Here is a 23,404-nt window from a genome sequence, read left to right as displayed (position 1 = left end):
TAGTTTTTGCAGCTCCCAATACATCAATCTAGACAACTGACAATACAAACAAATTTCAATAGCTCACAACACAATAATAAAGTACAACAATTCACAACAAATACAGAAAACACTATACATTTCCACATATACATGCCTCTACATCTCCTAAAAAGTTACTCATTTAAAACTCAACATTACCCCTTATGATGACATGAGCAGCACTAAAGGCTTTAGGTATGGTTTAACTTTTTCATGAACTCAAAATAAACAGGTTTGTTAAACTACTACTCAAGTAAACAAAGAAAGGCAAACATTTTCTCCAGCATTTCTTTCTACTTTGCAGTGAACCAAGTCATTGAAACTGTCAGAGGATAACACAGCCTCACAACCAGAACAGATGATCAGTCCTAGTAGCAGTAGCACTCATATGAGGCTGCTGCTCGTTTCTTTGGAAAATGAAACTAATTAACGAAGCAGGAAGCTTTTCACTTGAATGCGGAGAGGAATGAGCAATGCCACCACAAAAATAAGTGTCAAGTGTCGACCTGGTTCCTGGCTAATAGACACTACTGACTTGATGGTGAATGCATTTACGGGGACATTAATGACAGGCCACGGTAAACAATCAAGTCTGGTTGTGAAACTTAAAAAGGCTGACGGCGATCAACCATCACCTGATCAAAACTGAGTCGAGGAAGAAGGTCCCCGCCTACTTTCTGTCTAACAACAAGCACACAGCAGATTAAACGAAGTGGCTACCTCTACCAACCAGTTAATGCAGAAACTGTCTGGTGTTTCAGCAAACAAGCCCACTGTAGCTAAATTAAGTCAGCTGACGTAGTTCTATATAACTCTACCAGGCCATCATAACGTTACGTTAGCCAGTCTGGTAGGAAGGCCCATTAGCTACTTTACTAGCTAATGTCTGTGCTAGCTGGCTAATGATGAAGCAAATTTCCTAAACGTTACTGTGCGACGCCGTTAAGTGTTTTCGCAACGATATCGTTAAATAAAGACCAAGGTCAGTTAACCGTTAGTCGTGACCTGTTTAAAATTGGTTACGGTGCTGCATTTACCAGTCAAGAAAGCTAAATAGCATTTTGCCTAAGTTGGCTAGCGTTAGCATATTAGCTAACGTCAGTAACTGCCAGTAACTGCTATCAGCTAGTGGCTAGCTACTAGAGTTAGCCACGGTGCTAACATTTCCCATTGAATTTAACTAAACAAGCTAAGTTAGCATGTTAGCCGGCCAGCTAAATCCTGTGTAGACACGGGCAGTGTTTGGGCCAAAAGAAGGCTGGAATTGATTGACATTTAACACGTTACCTGTTGATTATAGATCCGATAAGCTGAGGTAGCTCCTTCGTTTCAAAAGCGGTATACGAAGCTGATAAAAGCGGCCGCACTGCCGCCGTCCATTCGTGTTCCCCATCACCTCCGCTCGACGCCATCTTGAAATCCCATAGAGAAAAACTAGCTACTGGAAGAAGAAACTGTGAAAGTAAATCATAGGGGGCGCTCACAAACTGATTACAGCAGAGTCGTATATTAGAGATTGTCTAATACCTGCCGTATACTAGAGATTCTCTAATATACGGTCCTGGATTACAGTAATCCTAACATTGTGTGAAGAGTAAACACGCAATGAAACCGTTCAGTTTGACTGAGAAATACGATCTGCAAAGAATGCCCCAGCTTCATGTTATTGTTTTTTTGTCTCCCTTTTTATTTTATTTTCCGTATTAATTTTGTATTCTATTTTCAGATTGCACGTAATATGACTGTGAAGAGCTTCCTTTGGTGATAGATACATATTTTGTTTTACTGTATCATATGCACCTGATCATTACAAGAAGCCATTGTGAAGGCTGTATGCCACAATGTTTTGTAAAATTGATTTGTTAACAATTATTATGATAAAATTGTATCCAGAATTTCACTATTTACTTAATTTTACATGAAAACAATAATGCATCTTTTAAATACTGTCGACAATCTTTCAATCTCCACACAGCAAAACAACAAAAGTTGTTACACAGAATCGAAATATCAATATCCTACTGTAATGACATATATGTATATACGTATAGTAGTTGATTCCTGCCACAGTATTACTATGTTTATTAAAACATGTATTGACCTGTATCTGGGCATTCAAAGCCCATAATCTGAAGAAAGTGTATTTAATCGTAAATTACACAGGACTTTTCCCAAGAGAATAACTAAACAGCTACACGTAATTCTCCTTTACGTGTTTAAATTCTAAAAGTGGCAGCTCTGAGAAGAAGTAGGGAGAGAGAGACGTTTCTGCAGTTTATTTTTATTTTAACAATCTGCCCAAGTCACGATTGTAAAATGTTAAAACGTTAGAGCAGATATGTATTACAACAGGGTCATAATTTCAACATTATGCAGAATTCTAATGTTTTATTTATTTATTTGTTTATTTATTTTAATTTCTACGATAACTGCGGTTACACATATTGGCGCTATGCACCCTGCTAACCTGTAGGGGGCAGCACCTTCCTGCTTCGAGACAAAAAAAGGAAGCCAAACAACTTCCGGCTTCCTCTTTCCGTTGAAGAGCAAGTCAGAGCTACTGCTGCAATGGCAAAGCTAATTTTAAAACTGTGGTTGATGTATACGGTTTTATGCAGTGCTGTCCAGGCTGTGTTTGAAGATCAAGTAGGAAAATTTGACTGGTAAGATAAATCTAGCGAACGATTGAATATGTGTGTAGTTTGAGGCCATATTTTAATGTGGAAAACGCTAATGCTAACACCTGTCACAGCAATTAGCTGCGAGCCGGTGTGTTTGGGGTGGGTTTAGTGTGAGAGAAAAGGCCAAAAATGTCAAGATAAATACATTCAGTCTTACTCGTGGGCCTGTTATGGTGTTCATTTGTTGTAATTTGGTCATTGTACCGCAGAATCAGTTAATGTGACTGAAACACATATCTTAGCATGTAATTATTTTAATTATAAAGCTTTATAACCAATCTAATTAAAACAGTTGCACCATCCACCAATACTTTCAGTTTATTTTTTCAGTGTCAAAACACTTGGTTTTGATCCCTGTAACGATGCAAACAATGGTTCAGTAAAGTAGCTTGATGACCTTTTCGCTGATTGCTCTGTGTCTTGTGTTTCAAAGGAGGCAGCAGTATATAGGAAAGGTCCGCTTTTCTCACTTCGACACACATGTGCAGTCATCCAAAAAAGTGCTTCTAGCAACAGAGAATAATGTGTTTGCCGCTCTCAATACACGGACGGGAGAACTCTGTAAGTATTTTGTTAATCTAAATGTTGACTCATCTGACAGGTCACATACAACATAGTGTTTTACTAAAGACTTATTATTCATGTCTGTTATAGTCTGGCGACATGTGGATAAGACTGGGCCAGAGGGAAATATCGACGCTTTTCTCCATCATGGAACAGGTAATTTTCCTTCTTCTTCTTTTAAGCATTACATTACAAGCGTAGTGAGCTTGTACCTCTTGCACTAAAAGTACATACTTCATGAAATGTTATTACTTTTGTTTCTTCTAGATGCAGTGCTAGTGGTTGGAAATGGCCGCCTGCTGCGCTCCTGGGATGTCAATATTGGTGGTTTGAACTGGGAAGTTGTGCTCGACTCCGGCAGGTGATTACCCCCACAGCTTGCAGTGGTTAGGTTTAAATTAGGCTTAACTTTTGATCCAATCTTAACAGCTTTTTCTTCTGCGTTTTAGTTTCCAGTCTGCGTGCTTAGTCGGTCTGCAGGACTTTGTGAAACATGTGGCAGTTTTGAAAAAAGCTGTCATCTCTCTCCATTACCTTTCTAATGGTCATCAAAAATGGATAGAGAATCTGCCAGAAAGGTAGGCTGCCAGCTCGAGTACTTCTTTAAAACATATTATCCACATCACAATGTTGGACTAACAACGAACAACATTTTCATTTAACGTTTAAATGTTTTACCGTAGCCTGTCTCTTATCTCCACAGTGAAACGGTGGATTACCAGGCTGTATATTCTGGAAATGGTGACGTTTATGCATTAGGAGTCGTTCCACATTCCCACATTGCTATTGTTGTTTATAGTTTGGACGACGGAGAGATAATCAAACAGGTAATCTCACCTTATAGCATAAAAAATGTTACACTAGTGAAAACAAAGGCCTTTAAAATAACAGTCCTGAACTAAATCCTCTTTCATGCGCGCTCAGATGTTGAGTTTATCTTGAAACGGGGCCAGAAAGGTGATTCATGGTGATTCAACTGGATGATGCCTTTGGAGGATGTAGTTTGTGGTGCTTGTGTTTGTGTTTGTTGGTACAACACAATAAAATTCAATACTAGCACAAACCACAATTTACACAATGAAAACAGTTGAATCAACAGCTCTCTCTGTTATTTGGAGCCAACACTGAAAACTAATGGTCATAGAAGCAGCTTTGGGACGGTTAGTTCAGTGGTCCAATTACCACTTTGTTCATGGCTGAGCAAACACTCCCTGTGATGTACATATAATAGATTGTTTTATAAAGCCTTACAGAAAAAGCCACTCAAACATTTTTAATGCACCATTGAAATCAAACCTGAGGTCCATTGTGTTTGTTTTCAGGTCTCGGTCGAAGCTCCGTGGCTTTCCAGCATGCAGGCCAACTGTGTCGTGCTGGGGCAGGGAATTTTGACATGTGTGGACTCAGCAACTATGTCATTATACACACTTGACTTGCACCTGGAGTCACAGATGACCCAGATTTCCCTGCAGGTATCAGTCATGATTGAACCTTTAACACATCATTCATACATCTCTCTGTTTTTTGTGAATGCTTCTTACCCTTTTCTTTTTTTTTTTTTACACTTTTATTTATCTGTCTCCCAGTCGCTTGGACTTGAAGTAGCACCAGGTTTTCATCCAGTTCTGGTGGCACACCAGCCAAACCCAGCCCGTCAGCCTCACTCAGAGTTCCTCCTTCAGCTCGGGCCCGATCACCACCTGCTTCTTCAGCTCAATAATGGACAGATAGTCACACTGAGGGACTTCAACCCCGTACGTAGCTTGTCGACTGTAATATTCGTCACTTATGTCGAAATATTAGTGTATTCTGGTATTTCAAATATTGGTTATGTTCAGTTATATGAATAAATGTTAATGTTAAATTAAATGTCAAAAACAGGCAGTTTGTCTGTTCTTCAAGGTCATTAATGTTCAGATTAAAAAAATTAATTAAAATGTGTCATATTTTTTATAAATTCTTTGTAAGAATTGACCTCTGACCCATTTGTCTTCACTTTTAGGCTTTGCTGGTTTCATTTTCAACCACTGGAGAAAAGACCGTCGCAGCCGTCATGTCACCCAAGAATAAAACCGTGAGTTAATATGAAACTGCACCTTCAGAAATCACAGTATGTGGTTTGTTGTTGGGCTTCCTTGGGAAATTCTAGTGTGGTTTAGCTGCATTAGCACAACATTAAATGTCTCTTTTCTTTTACACTGAAGGTAATGATATAGTTGTTTTTAATCTGCCGGGAAGGATTACCGTTAGTTTCTCCTCTACAGGCTTGCAGCGTCAACCTCTACAGCGCTGAAACCGGACGCAGACTTCTAGACACAACCCTGATCTATAATATGGATCCTAACGGTGGGAAACCAGAGAAGGTGAGCTTGTTTTCCTTTCCTGTGGTTCTGTGGTTTCTTAAACTATTACGCCAGCATCACTTTCCGAGCAGCTCGTGGCAGGTTGTTAATAATAAATTTCAATCGACGTGTTTATATTCTTTCAGCTCTATGTGCAGACATTTCTGAAGAAGGACGACTCTGTGGGCTACAGGGTCATTGTGCAGACGGAAGACCACACGCTCACTTTCATACAGCAGCCAGGTATGAAAGGCAAATAACGAGTCTTTTTTCTTTTTTTCCATGCAGCTGGAGTGTGTTTTAAAAGTTCTGTTTGCAATAAAACCAACAAAATAAACTTATAATTTCAGGAATCTGTGTGAAGGTTCGCAGTGTGAAACCAGTTGGGAATTGCGGTTTTATTAGCAAACTCACGTAACCAGGGTCTGTAACATGTGTGCGGGGAGGATTTTTGGCCAGATCCGAAACCAAAGTCTGGATGTTTTAAGTCATAACGAATGAAAATACGTCATTTTAATATAGCGGAGAATCAGTCGGTGGAATTTTAAGCGTAACCGAGTTTCGCCTCTCGGTGTTTCCCTGTTCATAATTGAGATGCAGTACATCTTTCCAAAGGGCAAAGGGATTGGTGAGCCATGGTTTTCCTCGTGCTAACATTGAGTTGCAGCGTATATCCCTCCTCTTAGTCATCATAAATGCAGCCACGGTCTGACCGCACAAATAGACCCTCGCTTTTCATAATACATAAACACACGCACACGTGATCTTTCCACGGGTGTGAATGGCAGAAAACGTGTCACGCTGTAATTAATGGAAAGCGCGTCGACACAAAGGGCATAATTTCCCAGGGCGTGGAAAGCGGAATCCCGAAGAATAATGAGTCTTGTTTTCCAGGGCGTGTCCTGTGGACCAGAGAGGAGGCCCTGTCGGACGTGGTGACAATGGAAATGGTGGATCTGCCCCTCACAGGAACGCAGGCCGAGCTGGAGGGAGAGTTCGGCAAAAAGGCCGGTAAATGTCGAACCAGAACCCTGTCTTTCCAACGTCGCGCATTAATCCCGTATCTGTCATTTTTTTCACCTTGATGGTTTTAAATTTCCTCCCCGCGTTCCAGGGAGACGTCGGTTCGGGTTGTCTGATATGTAATATTAGGGTTTTTTAGTTAAGCTTCTCTCATTATTCTGCAATTTATGCTCCTCTAGTTTAGGACGGATTAAAGTTTTTTTTGCCTGATTATCTTTTCTAAACAAACTTTTAAGGTGTGTGTCGATGTCACGATTCATTTGCTTTCTGGTAGCTTCACTCTCTTTTTGTTTCTGTCCTGTTTTTATTGCTGCGTGTGGATTCAGCCATTCAAGGTAACAGATTTCTGCTGGTCTTATGTAGTGTTGTAGTCACTCCCTCCCCCCCAATTCACTTTTACAATATTTCCTGCACTGCCGCACGTGAGAGACGTGAGACCCTAAATGGAGTCGACGCTAAGCCGCTCTGTTGTCTTTGTGCAGACGGGCTGCTGTCGATGGTGTTGAAGAGGCTCTCCTCTCAGCTCATCCTGCTGCAGGCCTGGATGTCTCACCTCTGGAAGCTGTTCTACGACGCGCGCAAGCCTCGCAGCCAAGTCAAAAACGACGTCACCATTGAGAACCTGTCCAGGGATGAGTTCAACTTGCAGAAGATGATGGTTATGGTTACGGCATCTGGGAAGGTACGAGACTAAATCTCAGCCTCTACTGTTTGTTGGCGTTGTGGTAAAATTAGATTTATTTTGTCTGTGATCGTGCGAGTCTAAATATACTCCACCGTTGGACTTTTCACTTTTTCCTTTAAAGTTCATTCTTTGTTTTTTTTTCTCCCCCTCTTTAGCTCTTTGGGATTGACAGTAAGACTGGAAGTATTTTGTGGAGGCACTACCTGGAGAACATCCCAGCGAATGCAGCTTTCAAACTAATGGTGCAGCGGACGACTGCGCACTTCCCTCATCCTCCGCAGTGCACCCTGCTAATCAAAGACAAGGTATTTTGTAATTATAAGAGGTTCAGGTCATTGTGTGGAGCCCACAAACCTGAATTAAGCCCAATGTGTGTGAATACAGTAAAGCCATCTCTGCTAATGATGTTTAATATCACTGATTTCCTTTGCGATCTGATACTGATTAAAGTGAAAGTAGATTCATGTATCTTCTTCTAATTTATTCTCCCACCAACTGGCAGAAAAAGTGTTTGTCTAATCTGAGTTGTTTTAAATTAATTTTGCTCTATATCTTTTTTTTGTTTGTTTTTGTCATCAGGACACAGGCCTGGCCACGCTACATGTATTTAACCCCATCTTCGGAAAGAAGAGCCACATCACTCCACCTGCTCTACCTCAGCCAATACTTCAGTCCCTCATGCTGCCACTCATGGACCAGGATTATGCAAAGGTCTTGCTTCTCGTAGACGATCAGTACAAGGTCCGTTTATTTCAACAGCTACGCGCATTCACCCGTCATGCCACCGCTCGGCTTCTCCTTCTAACGTTCAGGCTGTCCGTTTAGATGTTACACGTAATTGTTGTTGTGTCCCACGTCTTCCTGGTGTCTTCCCAGGTCTCTGCTTTTCCTTCTACAAAGAACGTGCTGCAGCAGCTGCAGGAGATGGCCTCCTCCATATTCTTTTATCTCGTCGACTCCAACCAGGGAAGGCTCTCCGGTTACAGACTGAGAACGGCAAGTCAAAGCTTAAGCTGCACCACTTCCAGGCACCACTTCTCAGTGAGCAGCTCTAAAAATAATACTTGCGTCACAGGCAGTAAATGGAATTAATTGTGGCCGATTTTGTGGTTTTAGGACTTGTCCACCGAGCTGATCTGGGAGGTCGTCATTCCATCGGAGATACAGAGGATCGTCTCTGTCAAAGGGAAAAGGCCCAATGAGCATGTGCACTCCCAGGGCAGAGTGATGGGAGATCGTAGCGTCCTCTATAAGGTACAGTAACGTCCAGTGGCATTTAACTGTGGTTAGCAAGCAGTGTTGAGAAACTCGTATAATTTGATTTGCTCTGCTTGTTCTTTCCCACCTTAGTAACTGTCACTGTTTCTTGGAAAGTAACTCAAAACTCATATTTCCAAGAAATGCCGTACATCTGGCCACGGGTTTCCCAGTGAATCATTTCTCAGACACTGTTTTTATGACTTAGCGTCGGGGACAGCTGTAGCCAAATGTATTTCATTGGGAAACATCAAGGCATTTCCCTGATTCTGTGGTCAGGCATCACTGGAAGGTTCACATTATGAGTTCAGTTCTAATATAATAGTCCTGCACTAAATCTTAACTTCATGCTAAGAAGTATTTGAGGTGTTGATTCAACAGTGTTTGTAGTCAGGTACTATATAATTAAATTGTACTATTTTAGTCTAAATAACACAAACAGACTACATCCTCTGAAATGATGATCTAGTTGAATCACCACCTTTCTGACGCAGTTTCAAGATAAACGGAACCTGGGAACCGTTGTGAAGGAGGATTCCGAGCAGCTGTTAGATTCGGATGCATGAATCCCCACTCCAGTCCTTATTTGTCATCTGTGAATCTAGTCCTGAAGCCCGAACAAGGACAGCACAACGAAAACAAACATTAGAAATCATCCCTTAGGGACCAGTAAGTCGATGTGCTCAGCGTCTGCACTAGAGCCAATATCCAGGGGGACAAGTAAGAGTTATTTGGTAGCAATATAAATCGATAGATCTATCGATTAATATTGCCACCAAATAACTATCGGTGCATGCACACAGTCACAGAGTTAATGCTACACAGGCAGGTGGCAGTAGATATGCATTTATGTTTTGCGTAAAAGTTCAGGCCGGGATCAGAGTTGCTGCATTTGCACACAGCTGAGCTATGGTGATGATGGCAGCAGTGCTTTAAGAGCCGTTACTCCCCTTCTTTATCCACTAGTAGATAAGATTGCTCAATACAAGTGTGGCTTTGTCCATATCAGACAGAGACAAGTAGCCTCCTTTTATCATAAATGGTTCCCCACAGGTTGAGATTTATAGCAGTAATAATTCCTCCTACTCAGAAATGAATCCAGACAATTATATGTTCGTTTATTAGTTTGAAGACTCAGAAGCTAAAAATCTACATTTTCTGAGCTGTATTTTATTCCTTTCCAGTACCTGAACCCGAACCTTCTGGCTGTGGTGACCGAGAGCACGGACCTGCATCAGGAGCGCAGCTTCGTTGGGATCCTCCTGATTGATGGCGTGACCGGCCGCATCATCCACGAGGCCGTTCAGAGAAAAGCCAGAGGCCCGGTGCACGTCGTGCACTCTGAAAACTGGGTTGTGGTGAGCAGCACTCTTAATGGATAGAAATACCAGTGATGTGTTTTCAGTCGCTCCCACGTGGAACATCGCGTCCTGGAACGCTTAGCTGAGGAAAACATGTTCGTGTGATTCACCGCTTGTTTGTGTTTGCAGTACGAATACTGGAGCACCAAGTCCCGCAGGAACGAGTTCTCTGTGATTGAACTGTATGAAGGGATGGAGCTCTACAACAGCACAGTGTTCAGCTCCCTGGATCGGCCACATGCTCCACAGGTGCTGCAGCAGTCTTACATTTTCCCCTCGTCCATTTCTACCATGGAGGCCACCCTGACCGAGAAGGGCATCACCAGCCGCCACCTGCTCAGTACGTTTCAGAGAAGAGTAAAACTATTTGTGAATAACACACGTTGTCTCACAAACCAGAGCTTTTGTCCAACGCTGCTTCCTCTAATATGTTTGCATTCTCACAGTTGGTTTGCCATCTGGAGGGATTTTGTCTTTGCCGAAGATGTTCCTCGACCCCCGCAGGCCAGAGATAGTATCTGAGCAAAGCCGGTAAGTCCTCCACTCAGATTCGGTACAGACATTTAGCTTTCCCCTTTCCCCTCTTTGACTTGTTAACTCGATCTCCAGAGAAGAGAACCTGATACCGTATGCACCCGAGCTGATGATCCGCACGGAGTGGTTCATCAACTACAATCAGACTGTATCGAGAGTGCGGGGTATCTACACCGCCCCCTCTGGACTGGAGTCCACCTGCCTGGTGAGTCTGCACATACACAATACATACTATAACTTCTTATCAGAATATGAGTCTGGTAGCAACTTTCAGTGCATACTATATTTATTCAGAATTTAATTTAAGGAGGGATGCTTGAGGCAAAAATAAATAAAAATTCATGCACATACTGGTTCGGTTTTTGAGATTGAGGGCTGCTTTGCTTCCATAAGATGTGGCCTTTTAGAAATAATGCATCCAAAACTTAAGGGGTCATTGATATTTTTTAAAATGAGCAAATGCTTTAGGAGACACTGCCTAATTTTTATTCTCCTCTGTCGGCATCACTCACACCACCCTTCATTGGTTCCACTCCCATCTCTCAGACGACACCCAGTTCATCCACCTCAAATCTTTCAAATCTGACCCCTCCCCAGTCACTACAGGTGTCCCCCAGGGCTCCGTCCTCGGTCCCCTTCACTTTATCATTTAACCCCTCCCCCTGGGCACTATTTTGTAAATTTAACATTCACTACCACTGCTATGCCGATGACACCCAACTCTACCTCTCTAGTGAACTTAACTCCAAAACTACACAACTCTTACCACCTGCTTATTAGAAATCAAATCATGGTTCACTTGCCAACTTCCTGAAATTGAACAGTGACAAACAGACAGTAAAGTGGTGCTTCTTATATAAAATGTATTATTATGTTATATTATTATTATTAAAAACACGTTATGTCTTATTTTCTTTGCAGGTCGTGGCATATGGTCTCGACATCTACCAGACCCGCGTGTATCCCTCGAAGCAGTTCGACGTACTAAAAGACGACTACGACTACATGCTGATCAGCAGCGTACTGTTCGCCCTCTTCTTTGCCACCATGATCAGCAAACGCCTGGCAGAAGTCAAACTGCTCAACCGGGCCTGGCGATAAAGTGATCGTCAAAATCCCACATCTGACAGCCCCGCGGCTGCACGACGGACCTCAGCCCGAGGAGACTGCTGAGGCCGAGCCTGGAGAAGAACACAGGACAAAGTTCAATAAGGCCCATAAGGAACTGCAGGGGTGAGGGGACAGCGGGGAGGGATTAGTAAAGGTTTTACGTGTTTATTTTTTAACTTATTTTGCAAGGAAAAAATGAAATAATTTCATAGTAGAATAATTGTTTTTTTTTTTTTGTGCCACATCATTTTGATTAAATGTTTAACACATAACTAATTACAGACCAATGACTCAGATTTATTAAATTGTGGAGGTTGGAAATTCCTACACATGTGAAAGTTAGGTGCTTACAAAATGTTAGTTTTTCCAAGATTACTTTGCGTCATCAGACAGTGATAATAAATGTGGAGGTCAGAGAAAAACCCAGAAGAAACACGATTTGGTAAAATCCTGAGGTTTGGTGGGTTGTTTTTTTTTTTTCTAGCCTCCTGCATCACCGTGATACTCGAATGCTGTTTGGTTTGATGGCGAATGAACTGTGAACTATGTGAGCGCTGAAGTGTGAGGTGATCTTTTAGGATGGATGTGACATGACTCTCCCAACAGAAGCACCGCCACCATCACACGCTTGAACAAGGAAAACAACCGACAGTAGCGTTACATTTTATTTTGTGCACCACTCGTCCTGCAGCTCATATGTTCGTGAGCAGTTTGATCCACTCTCAGCTACTGTTGACGCTCCATTAAAGTTTCTCTCAGAACTCCAGTTTGAGTCTTTTCTTTCATCTGTTTGTATGGTGTCACCACACGGGGACAATTACTTGATCTCAATTACCTTTTTAGCGATAGTTGAATTGAGAACACACGTCTTTTACTATGAAAGCAAATATCTGGCATTATATGCCAGATATATATAGTCTAGGAAATCCTGTTTATCCCTCTTTTCCATGGGCAAGTAACATTATGGAGGTCATTAAAGATTTGTGAAGGAGAAAAAAAAAGGTTATCTGGAGTTGGAGATGTGTTTTTGTAAACGCTAGTAGGGAGTATGGAAGTCAACTTTGCAAGATACTGTAATTGATTTAGTACTACTATTCTGACACTATGTTGACAAGTATTTATTACATTTAAAATATACACTCACCGGCCACTTTATTAGGTACACCTTGCTAGTAAAAGGTTGGACCGCCTTTTTCCTTCAGAACAGCCTCAGTTCTTCATGGCATACGTTCCACAAGGTGTTGGAAACATTCCTCAGAGATTTTGGCCCACATTGACATGATAACATCACACAGTTGTTGCAGATTTGTCAGCTGCACATCTATGATGCAAATCTCCCGTTCCACCACATCCCAAAGGTGCTCTGTTGGATTGAGAACTGGTGACTGTGGAGGCCGTTGGAGTACAGTGAACTCATTGTCATGTTCCAGAAACCAGTCTGAGATGATGTGAGCTTTGTGACATGGTGAATTATTCTGCTGGAAGTAGCCGTCAGAAGATGGTCCACTGTGGTCATAAAGGGATGGACATGGTCAGCAACAATACTCAGGTAGACTGTTGAGTCTGTGTGAACTGTAGTCTCAGTTTCCTGTTCTTAGCTGACAGGAGTGGCCCCCGGTGTGGTCTTCTGCTGCTGTAGCCCATCTTCTTCAAGGTTGGACGTGTTGTGCGTTCACAGATGGTATTCTGCATTCCTTGGTTGTAACCAGTGGTTATTTGAGTTACTGTTGCTCTTCTATCATCTCCAACCAGTCTGCCCATTCTCCTCTGACCTCTCACATCCACAAGGCATTTTTGTCCACACAACTGCCGCTCACTGGATAATTCCTCTTTTTCAGACCATCCTCTGTAAACCCTAGAGATGGTTGTGTGTGAAAATCCCAGTAGATCAGCAGCTTCTTAAATACTCAGACCAACAACCACACCACGTTCAAAGTCACTTAAATTCCTTTTCTAGTTCATTCTGATGCTCGGTTTGAACTTCAGCAAGTTGTGTTGATCACCTCTACATGCCTAAATGCAGTGAATTGCAGTCATGTGATGCTGATCAGGCTGATTAGCTATTTGTGTTAACAAGCAATTGAACAGGTGTACCTAAAAAAAGTGGCAAATGAGTGTAAACAGAGGGTTAATTACATATTTCAAGTATGTCACTTGTGATTACCAAGACAAGATGATCAACATATAAAAACATCACTCAGATTTTTGATGTGGAAACAGGACAAAGAGGCGGTCGTAGAACAAATAAGTTATTTATTTCTATAAATAGATTAAAAACAATTTTTACAATGACCTTCATGAGAGCGTCCAACAGGTCGGTGTAACAAAGGCTGTAAACGTGGACCCAAAAAAACACAATCTCCACGCCCAGATGAAAAACATGCGAGGGTCCAAACTGGACGAGCTGGACTCACTTACACGACGGAATGAAATTTCCATAATGGCTAATAAGTGAATGAGTTGCGCCAACTAACACAACCGACGTCTATTAAAAGACTCAATTTCAACAGTGACAGCAGGTTTTAAGGCAAATCTAGAGTTTTGATCATTTTCTTGTTTGTCTTCAGATCCCAGAATGTACCTTTAATTAACACATGAATAAATATAAATGAATGCATGAATCAACGAGGAGCTGAAATTGAAAGACGAACACTTGAATACGACTAGAATCCACCGAGGCATTTTTAAGCTAGAAGACTGGAAATCAAAGCACGTTTTCCTTGCGTCGTTGTAATATGTGCTACATGATTCATTGTAAAAATTGAAGGTGAATTTAAATGATTTGGCAAAACATTAAAACTATGAATACATTACACTTTTTTTTCAAGCAGCATTGTCATAACAAAAATAACACACATGGAATGAACAGTTTGGCTCAAGCCCAGCTTGCACCTTTGCAATTATTTGCTCTCTCGTATGAAGTAAGATTTAGTGATTCAGACGTTAACATTAAAAAGGTGATGACACATTTCTCCTGTGAGGAAACTGCGGTGAACCGAAGCTGAAAATGGTTATAGGAGGTAAGTATTTATCCACGATTAGTGACAACACTGTAGTATCATGATGTGTTCTGCGTAGAGCTAGAGGACACGCCTCTAAAAAAAAAAAAAAAAAAAAAAAAAAAAACAAATTTTAAAAAATACTGACCGGTAAAATGTTCAGTCAAAACAGACAAAAACCTCACAGTGCAGATTAAAAACAACAACATAACTTTAGAGGTGTGAGCAGATGTGTATCATGTGGTTATTCATAATGTCAGTCACTACTGTACTCGGTCGGACGAGGCCGACGTTTCTATCTTCTCTGCCAGCTGCTGGTGCTCCCGGTCCGGGCCGGTTCGCTCATGAGTCTGTCTCGCCTCTCGGCGGGCGCCGGTCGGCCCGGAGGCAGGAGGATGTAGTGCGTGGCGCTGGCCTGTCTGCCGTCCTTCAAAATGGGAACGATGCAGGGAGGACACTGAGCTGCGGGCGGCGCTCTTTCACTCTGCTGTCTCTGTAATGCCTTGCTCACATATTTTGGGTTAGCAGCGAAACTCTGTGTCACGGGCATTACTCCGTTGATGTAGATGGGAAGGCTTTTGGGGCTCGGGGTGCGGGGCGGGCAGGGTGGGACCAGAGGGACCCTCGGTGGGACTTTGGGCGGCCTGTCTTCCTCGCTGGTGCTCGCAGTCTTTGATAGATTGGAGGGTTTCGGTGGGATGGGGATGCGGGGAGGGATTTGCGGTCTGTCTGAAGGACCCGAGAAGGGAAACTGAATTCTGGATGATTGATGTTGGTCCGGATGTTTGCTTCCGAAAACATCTCCGACCTCCTGGTCGTCTTCTCTCCGGAGAAAGAGCGACCAGTTGTTGGCTTCGAACCGGCCTCCTCTACCTGCTGCTCTGTCCTCTCTGCTCGGCCAAGAGAAAGCGATGGAGTCGTTCCCAGTGCTGACGGCCCGCAACGTGCTCTCCTGGTACGCATGGTTCACTTGGCCGTAGTCTCTGCTGCTGCTGGTGCTGCTGCTGCCTCGGCACATGGGTTTGGGGCAACTTTTGGGCAAGAGGCGCCGTCGGTCGCTAGTGAAGAACTCAACCTCGCTGTCGGCTGCTTCATCTGACATAAGCTCCTCGGGGTCAGGCAGAGGCGGCAGGGGTTTGGCTTCTTTTTGGTGACCCCCAAAAACTGCCCGTCTCTGGGAAGAAGGGACCACCTGGTCTCCCTCGTGGGGCAGCGGTACGTAAGTATCGGAGTAGAAGGGAGACTGGGAGAAAGAGGCTGTAAAAAAAGAAAAAAAGATGTATTAAAATATTAAATTCACCTTTTCATTATTTACGGTTGGGCCATCAATGTTGTTTCCTTCTGTGGCGAAGCAAATCTCAGCGGAAGAAACGTGGAAAACAACTTGCGACGATAAAATAACAGGGAGAGGGGGGGGAACAGGCTGCCCAATCTCCCCGTAAAAACTCCTTAGAGAGCTGAAGATATTGCGCAGGAAACAAGGGCGAAAACATGTCGAAAACAGCCGCTTAACCTATCACCTTCTTCGTCAAACATCAGCCACAACACCCTGATTAACACAGGAAACGTCATTATCTGCAGGACAGGCCTTAATCTTAACCGAGCTTCCCATAACCTTCTCTGTGGAAACATCCGACATGCCCCAGACTGCAAGGAACAGCTGGTGACCAGGGAGTGATAGCTTCCCTGCCTCCTCCTCCTCCTCCTCCTCCTCCTCCCTCAACCTGACCTCTCTTCTCTGACACACAGCTCAGTTCTGTGATGGCAAACTCACCTACGGTGACGGCTGACTGCTCTGTCCCAAGAATTATTTAAACTAACCACATTTTAAAATCAGTGGTTTAATGGGCCCCTGAAGGTTCTCGGGCATCCAGGTGATGGAATAATCCAAAAAAATAAACTGAACCAAGGACAACTGGCGTCACATCTGTCCACAACGTGTTTTTAGCCCAGTTCACACCTTGAGTCTGGAGTCTCTTGCTAATGATAGAAAACTAGGCAGAAATAAGAAAAGTTCTTCCAATCACAGGTATCTGGTCAGATTTAGGCGTAGACCAGGACCCCCAAACTGAACTGAGAGACTAAGCAGGGACCCCCTACCACGTATGTGTAATATATTAAACTCGGCCTAGTGCTATTTATAAATATACATCATTATTATCATTTTGCAATTCGATATTCTGTATAAAGCTATATAAATCATGCAGAGGTTCAAATATTAACCTTTTTAATTTCACTGAATACTCTCTTTAAATTTATAGGGGAAAATTGAAAAAAAAAAACACTTGTCCTTATTTCAGCTTAATTTTTGGTCTAATATTGCAAAACTTCACATATCTTGCCTTCAAAATAGTCTGCATGCATGTGTATATATATATAAACATTATTTTGAAGAAAGCAAAGTCTAAGCAAGGAAACTCAAATACCTGATAATTATAGTAAAAATGTTTTCTCATAAGTTACTCTTCATATAATAATCATGTTTATTTTGAAAGTATACCAACAAAACTATGATCTTTTATGTACAACTTTGATCTTGCTTCCAAACTTCTGGCCTGTACTGTGTATATATATCTAACTATCTATATCTGTTGCTATATATATATGTATAGATAGATAGACTGACATGTTGCATATATTAACCCTCTGACTCTTTGTAATAGTCAGATGCATCCTCTTATTGACTTCAGCTGGTGCCAAAAGAAAGCAGTGTTCAAACTCTAAAATAATTCAACGAAACAGCATAACGGCCTGTAAAGCCTTAAAACGTTCACTCACAGTTAAACTCCTTGGTCATGTGCTGCTGCTGGAGCTCCCTCAGGTTGTGTTCCGTGTCAGCACTCAGGCCAAAACACATCCTGCAAAGCAAGAGGGGTTGAGAAATGTGCCATACGCCAGCGTGTAAATCATTCCTGCACGTAACCCGCCATAAGTCAGTCATTATACGTGAAAAAACAAGCAGAGCACGCTTTAACGGGATTCGACGTATGTTCCGTTCATTTATTTATTTACACATGTGTAACAGCATTGCTTAATGAACACTACTATTTAAAACATGCTTGATCTAATGTGTTCATTCAACTCTTTATTTATAATAATATCTTATAATAATCTTTGCCTTTTTAGGCATTGGGGCTATTTAAATAAAACGTATATTATCAAAGAAAAAAATGGATTCTGATCACAAGCACATGGCAACATATGAGGATTAACTCTGGTAATAAAGTGAATATGAAACAGCCCCAAAACAAGTGCAGATGTTCTTGTTTTATGACGTCTTTAAACGTTTTATTTGGATGCAGGCGTGAGGTGCCGAGCTTTATTAGGGATTTTTCCGTTTGTCAATTGTTTGTCAAACGGGAATTGTCCCAGAATTACTATCCTCCCACTACTTTATGATGGTAGTAAAAATTGTGTTTGCATTTTAACACCAACTGTTTAGAGTTTTCTGTACCTGTTGAGGTCTTGCTGTCCCCAGTAGTTATTCTGAGTCCCGTTCATGTTGTGGAAGAAATTACGTTCTTAAAAGGTCCTTTTGATATCGATCCAAAGCTCCGACGCGGGTAAGCTCCATCAAAGCCATCGCAGCATCATTCTGGCCACACGCAAGCTGTTGGAGAGACACAGAAGAATGGGCGTTCTGAGATTCACCTGGCTCTGTTTTACATTCACATTCCTGCTAGAGCTGCCTGTTATCATTCAGGCTCAAAGCATAAAACACGCATTTGGTTTTTGCATTACATCACTGCTTTCATTTGTTCTGGTCACACCTTCGCCGGTTTGAAATGCCCATAAACGGAGCATATTAACGGCGAGCATCTGGGACACACACCCAAGCCTGCACACCCAGCTGCACGCACGCATCGCGGCAGGTAGGTCAGAGGATAACGACGCCAGGAGAAAGGAACATGAACAGACTGGAAGGCTGAAAGGAAAATGCAAGGTTCTGGTATTCTGCATTAGCACCAAATAAGGGACTAATGCAGGAGTTGGTTGGGTTCATTGTGGAGGTTGTGGTTTGTGGCACTATTGAATTGTATTGTGTTGTACTGGCACGTGTTTCTATTATTTTGGCTAGCCCCGTTCAATCCAGTTTAACGGCACCACAAACTACATCCTCCGAAATGGACATCCAGTCGAATCACCACCCCTCTGAAGGAGGATTCTGTGCAGGACTGTTGTGGTAGGATAATTTTTGCTAGTGTGCCTAATAAAAATGGCATGTGAGTGGTTGTCACCTGTAGATTAAAACGCCCGTTTCTTATTTAAAATCTTATTTTAAGTGTTTTCTTTTACTTAAGTGTTCACTTTGAATGTTCATGTTCTTGTTTGCACACATTTCAAGATATAAAGATATAAACTTGTGCGAGATATTCTAAGTTTGTCCCGATGTCTTGCCTGGTACAGTAAACTACAAAAACACACATGCTCGTTGTTTTAGGTGAACCTCCAACAGAGTCGCTGAACCGCTTCGGTCTGCTGCGGCAGCTGCCTCAAGTATCTCCTTGTGGTTCCACTTTGAAGCCATTTGTCCGACGAGCCGGCTGTTACACAACCTCTGGGTCAGATGTGGGAGGGCGACAGCACTCCTCACCCTCCTTCTCTCCCTCTCTCTCTCTCTCTCTCTGTGACCATGAAACACTGCAGTATCCACCCTCACAACAGGGGCTAATTGTGCAGCATTCCTGTGATGCTGAATGACAAACTCCTCCACTGACGCTCCACCAAAGCATCGGCATTACACGCACACACACACATACACACAAAAGAAAATTCTGCTTGATCCCGATGAGGCTCTGAGTCCTTAATTTAATAGCTTAATTTAATAGAGTTGAAGATATCACACTGCAACCCAAAGCTGAGAGTCTACTCCATTCGAATACCAAACAAGTGATTCAATTTGGGAGAAGGAAAGAAAAGCATCCTAAGTAACAGCATCCACGTACATGTAAAGCATGGCGGCCGCTTCCTATCTCCTGTGACACCAGCTGGTATCAGCAGAGAGATAAAAACTCCGCATGCTGGGTCAGAGGCAGCCCGGTCATTCCCTATAGGTACACATACGGAGGTAGAAAGAGCCAGGTCAGGTTGAACTTGGAGCCAGGTCAGGTAGAACTGTGTCAGAAGACATAGGTAGTACTCACCCACTTTTAGCCCTCACCAGAGACAATGCATCCGCAGCCCTAACGCTCCCAGTCAAACCCTGCTAACGTCAGTCTAATTTTGACAGTTTGAAGGCGACACTCACAGTGCGAATCCAACAAGGAGCGCACACATTTTACTATCACGCTGCCAAGTCTCGGCTTTGAAAGTCCTGCTTTGTTTCATGTCTCTTGATAAGTCTACTAGCTGAAGTGGGAAGCAAACAATGCAGAGCATGCAAAGAAAACCACACTACAAACAAAACAGTGACTCATGGGCCCATTTGAATATTAATGCCATCCTTAAAACAACCGTCTGTGGCGTCATTTCCACCCGTGAGCCTCGGCGATGGTAGACGCCGAACAATTATGAATTCTACCGGCAATTACTCAGTGTCCATGAATGGAAGCTCTCTCAGGCATGAATGGGCCTTTGTGCCCGTTTGGTGCGCAATGAAGCAGGCCTGAAAATACAAGTGAACTCTCCCATGAGGTTAGGACCAGAGATACGCCATGGAGACAAGCCGACACGGCCAAAGTATGAGCCCGGGCCGCACATCCCCTGCAGGGGGACTGCGTGTGTTGGCACAGATGGAAGGACGAACTAGAGGCTGGAGAAAACAGTTTGTTTAGCTCATGCAGGAGCCTTGATGTGTTGTCCTTGGCAGTCCCAAGCTCGCTTTTTTCAAAAAAAAAAAAAAAGGCCAGTCATTCACTGACCAGACCCTTACAAAAGGTAATTACGCCAGTGGGATTGAGTATCACATTTTACATGCATACAACAACTGTTGGCGACAATACTGAACAGTGAAGAAATGTGTGACTCAGGGACTGTTCTCAGCAGCAGGATCTGCAAACACAGACGTCACACAGACTTCATGCTGACTCAAGACAAGATGCAAGTTGATAAAAATGTACATGCAACACTTGTGCTATGTAAGGGGGAGGAAAAGACCTCAAACGACAAAATAAATGCAGATTAAGTTCTAATGATCATGTCCAAAAGCGCTAAGCGGGCAAAACAAAGTTATACAATGGCAAAATAAGTATTGTGTACATTTTTTGATATCCATCGTGCAGAAATTTAAGCTTTTTGCATTTTACATCATATGCCACACATCAGCCAATACACACCTATATACGGTTATATAACATATAGGCATTTGTATTTTTTCAGCATCCCATTTCCGCTATAAGTGCTTTTATTTAACGCGCACACCCTCAGGACTACGACTTTGGAAACTGCACTGATTAAAATCATTCATGAGCTTTACAATAACCCACTGTGGGGCAAATTAAAGGATTATCTTATCTTCAATTAAGCTTATAACTTCCGTTACAGCATTTAAACTGTACTGATTATCATGTCCCACAATTAGTGAATTGCATATTAACCAGTTGCTTCCAATTTTATTATCTCCAGCACGTTTTATGACAGCGTGTCCAGGAGGCCACAATAAATTTTGGTATACTTTCAACGCTGCAGACCGTTACTCCGATGATTTGACGCAGTAACAGATAGGTTTAGATTATATAATTACTTCATACGTTCGGTCATTTGAATACATCATTCTTTTGGTGATTACATATAGTTTGACATTTCTAGAAAGAGGAGAGAGGGGCCTACAGTCATTAAAAAATGCTTCTTTGAATAAATTCATCAATCTGCTTACACGTGTTTGTACTTATGATGACTTGAAAAAGATTAATTTGAGCTTAACACTTATTTTCAAGTCTGTTAAGTTTTTCTATCTATCTATCTATCTATCTATCTATCTATCTATCTATCTATCTATCTATCTATCTATCTATCTATCTATCTATCTATCTAAATTAAATGCTGCTCTCCAGCGCCCACTAGCGGCAGACCGGGGAAGCGCCGACCCCTCCAACCCATCCGCCTCTACCGGACTTCACTTGGCGGACCGCGGTGAACCCTGCAGCGGCGCAAACAAGCCGTACGCCCCGCTGAGCCCCAGACATGACACCCAGACAGGTGAACCGTCCACATATATATCCAGTTACAGTCAAACTAAAACGGCCTTTCAACATATTTAAAGTATTAAACTAACAATTTCCCAGTCTCTTGCGTAAAAACAACCTTTTTTTTCTCCATACATTTATGAAACAATCTGAAACGTCCGTATCCATATTAAATTACTAAACTGCTCCCGATCGCTCAGTCGAATCAGAGTTTTCAACAAGCCACTTAATGAAAACTTAATTAAGTCTTACCATGAACATGTAGACTACTCGTCCATCCCGTGGAGCCGGCTCGATAGTTCGATCTCTCCGCGTCCGGTACGTGACCAAATAGACGTGAGTGCGTAAAAGTGTGTGTGGTGTGGTGTGTGTATGTGTACGTGTGTGGTAGTGGGAGCCGGTCTCTCGTTTTAAGCCCAAACCATGTGCAACATCCCTCCTCTGTCAACAACGCTGGGAGGTGAAACCGATTCTGTCAGAGTGACGCGGTTTTCCACATCTCCTTATAAATGAGTCCAGCTGCAGCCAGAGCACGGTGCCGCTGGAACTCCACCCAAGGCCGCCTTAAAGGGGAACATCGCGTCACATGATTGGGAAATGTCACCCCTTCATCAGAAATTCCTACATTTTCATTTAGTTCCGATTCGTTTTAGAGCTCGATACTCCTCATACGTCAGTTTCGTTTCATATTAGCCATGTACAAATTCATATTTTAGACAAAAAAACGCACAGTTACATATAATAAAACGATATACAAAGCCTTATTTTTGGACAACATTCAAATTCTGCTTGCACATACATGCAGTTCAATTCAATAACTAATTACTAGTATAATTAGTATAATTACTAATACTAATTTTTGTACATATTGTTTTGTTTGTTTTGTTACTTTGCATGTCATGCTGCTCACATGCAACTTAAATTGCCCCCACCAGGAACAAATAAAGTTTTCTGAATCTGAATCTTGCGTGCACATCTATTACATTTCATACTGTAGTAGCCTAGATTTTGCTCTTACGTCCAGCCGTGATTTTGATTTCTAATTTTAGGAGTCTCAGCTTCCACCAGAGTACATGCTGTCTACCCGAGGGACTTCCTGGTCAAATAAACTTATACAGTCACACAGAAAATCTAGTGTTTTGGGAATCTGAATGAATTAAATGCCGAGATGTGGATTTTTAGGTCAAAATATGGGTCACGCAAAAGCTGACTCCACCTCCATGTACACAAACAGGTCAAATATTATTCACATCTAACATCAGTTGCTGACATATTTTATATTATTTATTAGATCTCGTGACTGTATGTGGTCTGTCTTTTGTCCGTTTTGAATAACTGAATATTTGGCACTTGTCCCAGACGTCAAACCCTTCATCTTGTTCCATATTCCTGTGCCTGGGCAATAAAAGGCTTTTTACAAAATAAGTTCAGATAACAAATTGAAACCGAAAACTTAGGGAACTCCCAATGCCAGTTCATAACGACCTTTGGTTGTCTTTCATTCACAAAGAAATCCCTGCATATTTCCATTTTTCACGTCTCCCCTGCACAAACAAACACAGCAGTTCAAGAGGAGGAAGTCAAAGAGATGTCACGAATCCGAACGTGCGTCGTTCCATTTTTTTTTTCTTTCTGTGTACTGACCGTGTGGGAAATTGCATTTCTTAGAGCAGTAAACAATTTTGATCTGACCCGAGTGGGAG

The 23,404-nt window shown here is 42.3% G+C and overlaps 3 protein-coding genes across 13 annotated transcripts in view; 1 reads left to right on the top strand and 2 right to left on the bottom strand.

The window, feature by feature from the left end:
* The window catches only part of ubr4 (ubiquitin protein ligase E3 component n-recognin 4), a 45,176-nt gene extending 43,712 nt beyond the window's left edge, over positions 1–1,464 (bottom strand). For all 9 annotated transcript variants that reach the window (XM_047578419.1, XM_047578434.1, XM_047578427.1 and 6 more), the window contains exon 1: positions 1,309–1,464. In XM_047578419.1, coding sequence (XP_047434375.1) covers positions 1,309–1,433 — 125 coding nt within the window. In that variant the 5' untranslated portion in view covers positions 1,434–1,464. The remainder of the gene's footprint in view (positions 1–1,308) is intronic.
* A 1,076-nt stretch (positions 1,465–2,540) lies between these two features.
* emc1 (ER membrane protein complex subunit 1) lies at positions 2,541–12,344 on the top strand. 2 transcript variants are annotated; one of them, XM_047606564.1, is made up of 23 exons: positions 2,541–2,684; positions 3,136–3,263; positions 3,357–3,422; positions 3,534–3,627; positions 3,716–3,844; positions 3,970–4,093; positions 4,589–4,738; positions 4,853–5,020; positions 5,269–5,340; positions 5,531–5,629; positions 5,755–5,851; positions 6,503–6,619; positions 6,958–6,966; positions 7,114–7,313; positions 7,472–7,621; positions 7,896–8,057; positions 8,193–8,312; positions 8,433–8,570; positions 9,758–9,931; positions 10,064–10,274; positions 10,381–10,465; positions 10,544–10,673; positions 11,390–12,344. In XM_047606564.1, the coding sequence occupies exons 1-23, from the start codon at positions 2,590–2,592 to the stop codon at positions 11,567–11,569; spliced, it is 2,898 nt and encodes a 965-aa protein (XP_047462520.1). In that variant the 5' UTR covers positions 2,541–2,589; the 3' UTR covers positions 11,570–12,344. The 2 variants fall into 2 exon arrangements, with proteins under 2 accessions (XP_047462520.1, XP_047462530.1); XM_047606574.1 differs by lacking the exon at positions 6,958–6,966.
* Positions 12,345–13,814: 1,470 nt separating this feature from the next.
* LOC124996849 (ERBB receptor feedback inhibitor 1) lies at positions 13,815–22,188 on the bottom strand. Of its 2 annotated transcripts, XM_047570196.1 has the most exons (4): positions 21,954–22,188; positions 18,032–18,187; positions 17,356–17,435; positions 13,815–15,834 (listed from the first exon to the last, which is right to left on the bottom strand). In XM_047570196.1, exons 2-4 carry the CDS (start codon positions 18,076–18,078, stop codon positions 14,873–14,875), a joined length of 1,089 nt encoding a protein of 362 aa, XP_047426152.1. In that variant the 5' UTR covers positions 18,079–18,187; positions 21,954–22,188; the 3' UTR covers positions 13,815–14,872. The 2 variants fall into 2 exon arrangements, with proteins under 2 accessions (XP_047426152.1, XP_047426161.1); XM_047570205.1 differs by lacking the exon at positions 21,954–22,188 and having other exon boundaries at positions 18,032–19,354.
* Between the last annotated feature and the right edge of the window lie 1,216 nt (positions 22,189–23,404).

Source organism: Mugil cephalus, chromosome 1, assembly GCF_022458985.1.
Source record: "Mugil cephalus isolate CIBA_MC_2020 chromosome 1, CIBA_Mcephalus_1.1, whole genome shotgun sequence".
Classification (NCBI taxonomy): domain Eukaryota; kingdom Metazoa; phylum Chordata; class Actinopteri; order Mugiliformes; family Mugilidae; genus Mugil; species Mugil cephalus.
The sequence above is the reverse complement of the archived record's forward strand: the minus strand, read 5'-3'. Positions and strand labels throughout refer to the sequence as shown.

What these genes read in the sequence shown, in the direction of transcription:
- emc1 (XM_047606564.1), top strand. Translation starts at nt 2,590, where the DNA reads ATGGCAAAGCTAATTTTAAAACTGTGGTTGATGTATACGGTTTTATGC. An exon ending in TGACCCAGATTTCCCTGCAG is followed by an intron (nt 4,739 to 4,852) that starts GTATCAGTCATG and finishes TCTGTCTCCCAG; the next exon opens with TCGCTTGGACTTGAAGTAGC. An exon ending in TGGTTACGGCATCTGGGAAG is followed by an intron (nt 7,314 to 7,471) that starts GTACGAGACTAA and finishes CCCCCTCTTTAG; the next exon opens with CTCTTTGGGATTGACAGTAA.
- LOC124996849 (XM_047570196.1), bottom strand. Translation starts at nt 18,078, where the DNA reads ATGAACGGGACTCAGAATAACTACTGGGGACAGCAAGACCTCAACAG. An exon ending in GGACAGCAAGACCTCAACAG is followed by an intron (nt 17,436 to 18,031) that starts GTACAGAAAACT and finishes CTTGCTTTGCAG; the next exon opens with GATGTGTTTTGGCCTGAGTG. An exon ending in CATGACCAAGGAGTTTAACT is followed by an intron (nt 15,835 to 17,355) that starts GTGAGTGAACGT and finishes CTTTTTTTACAG; the next exon opens with CCTCTTTCTCCCAGTCTCCC.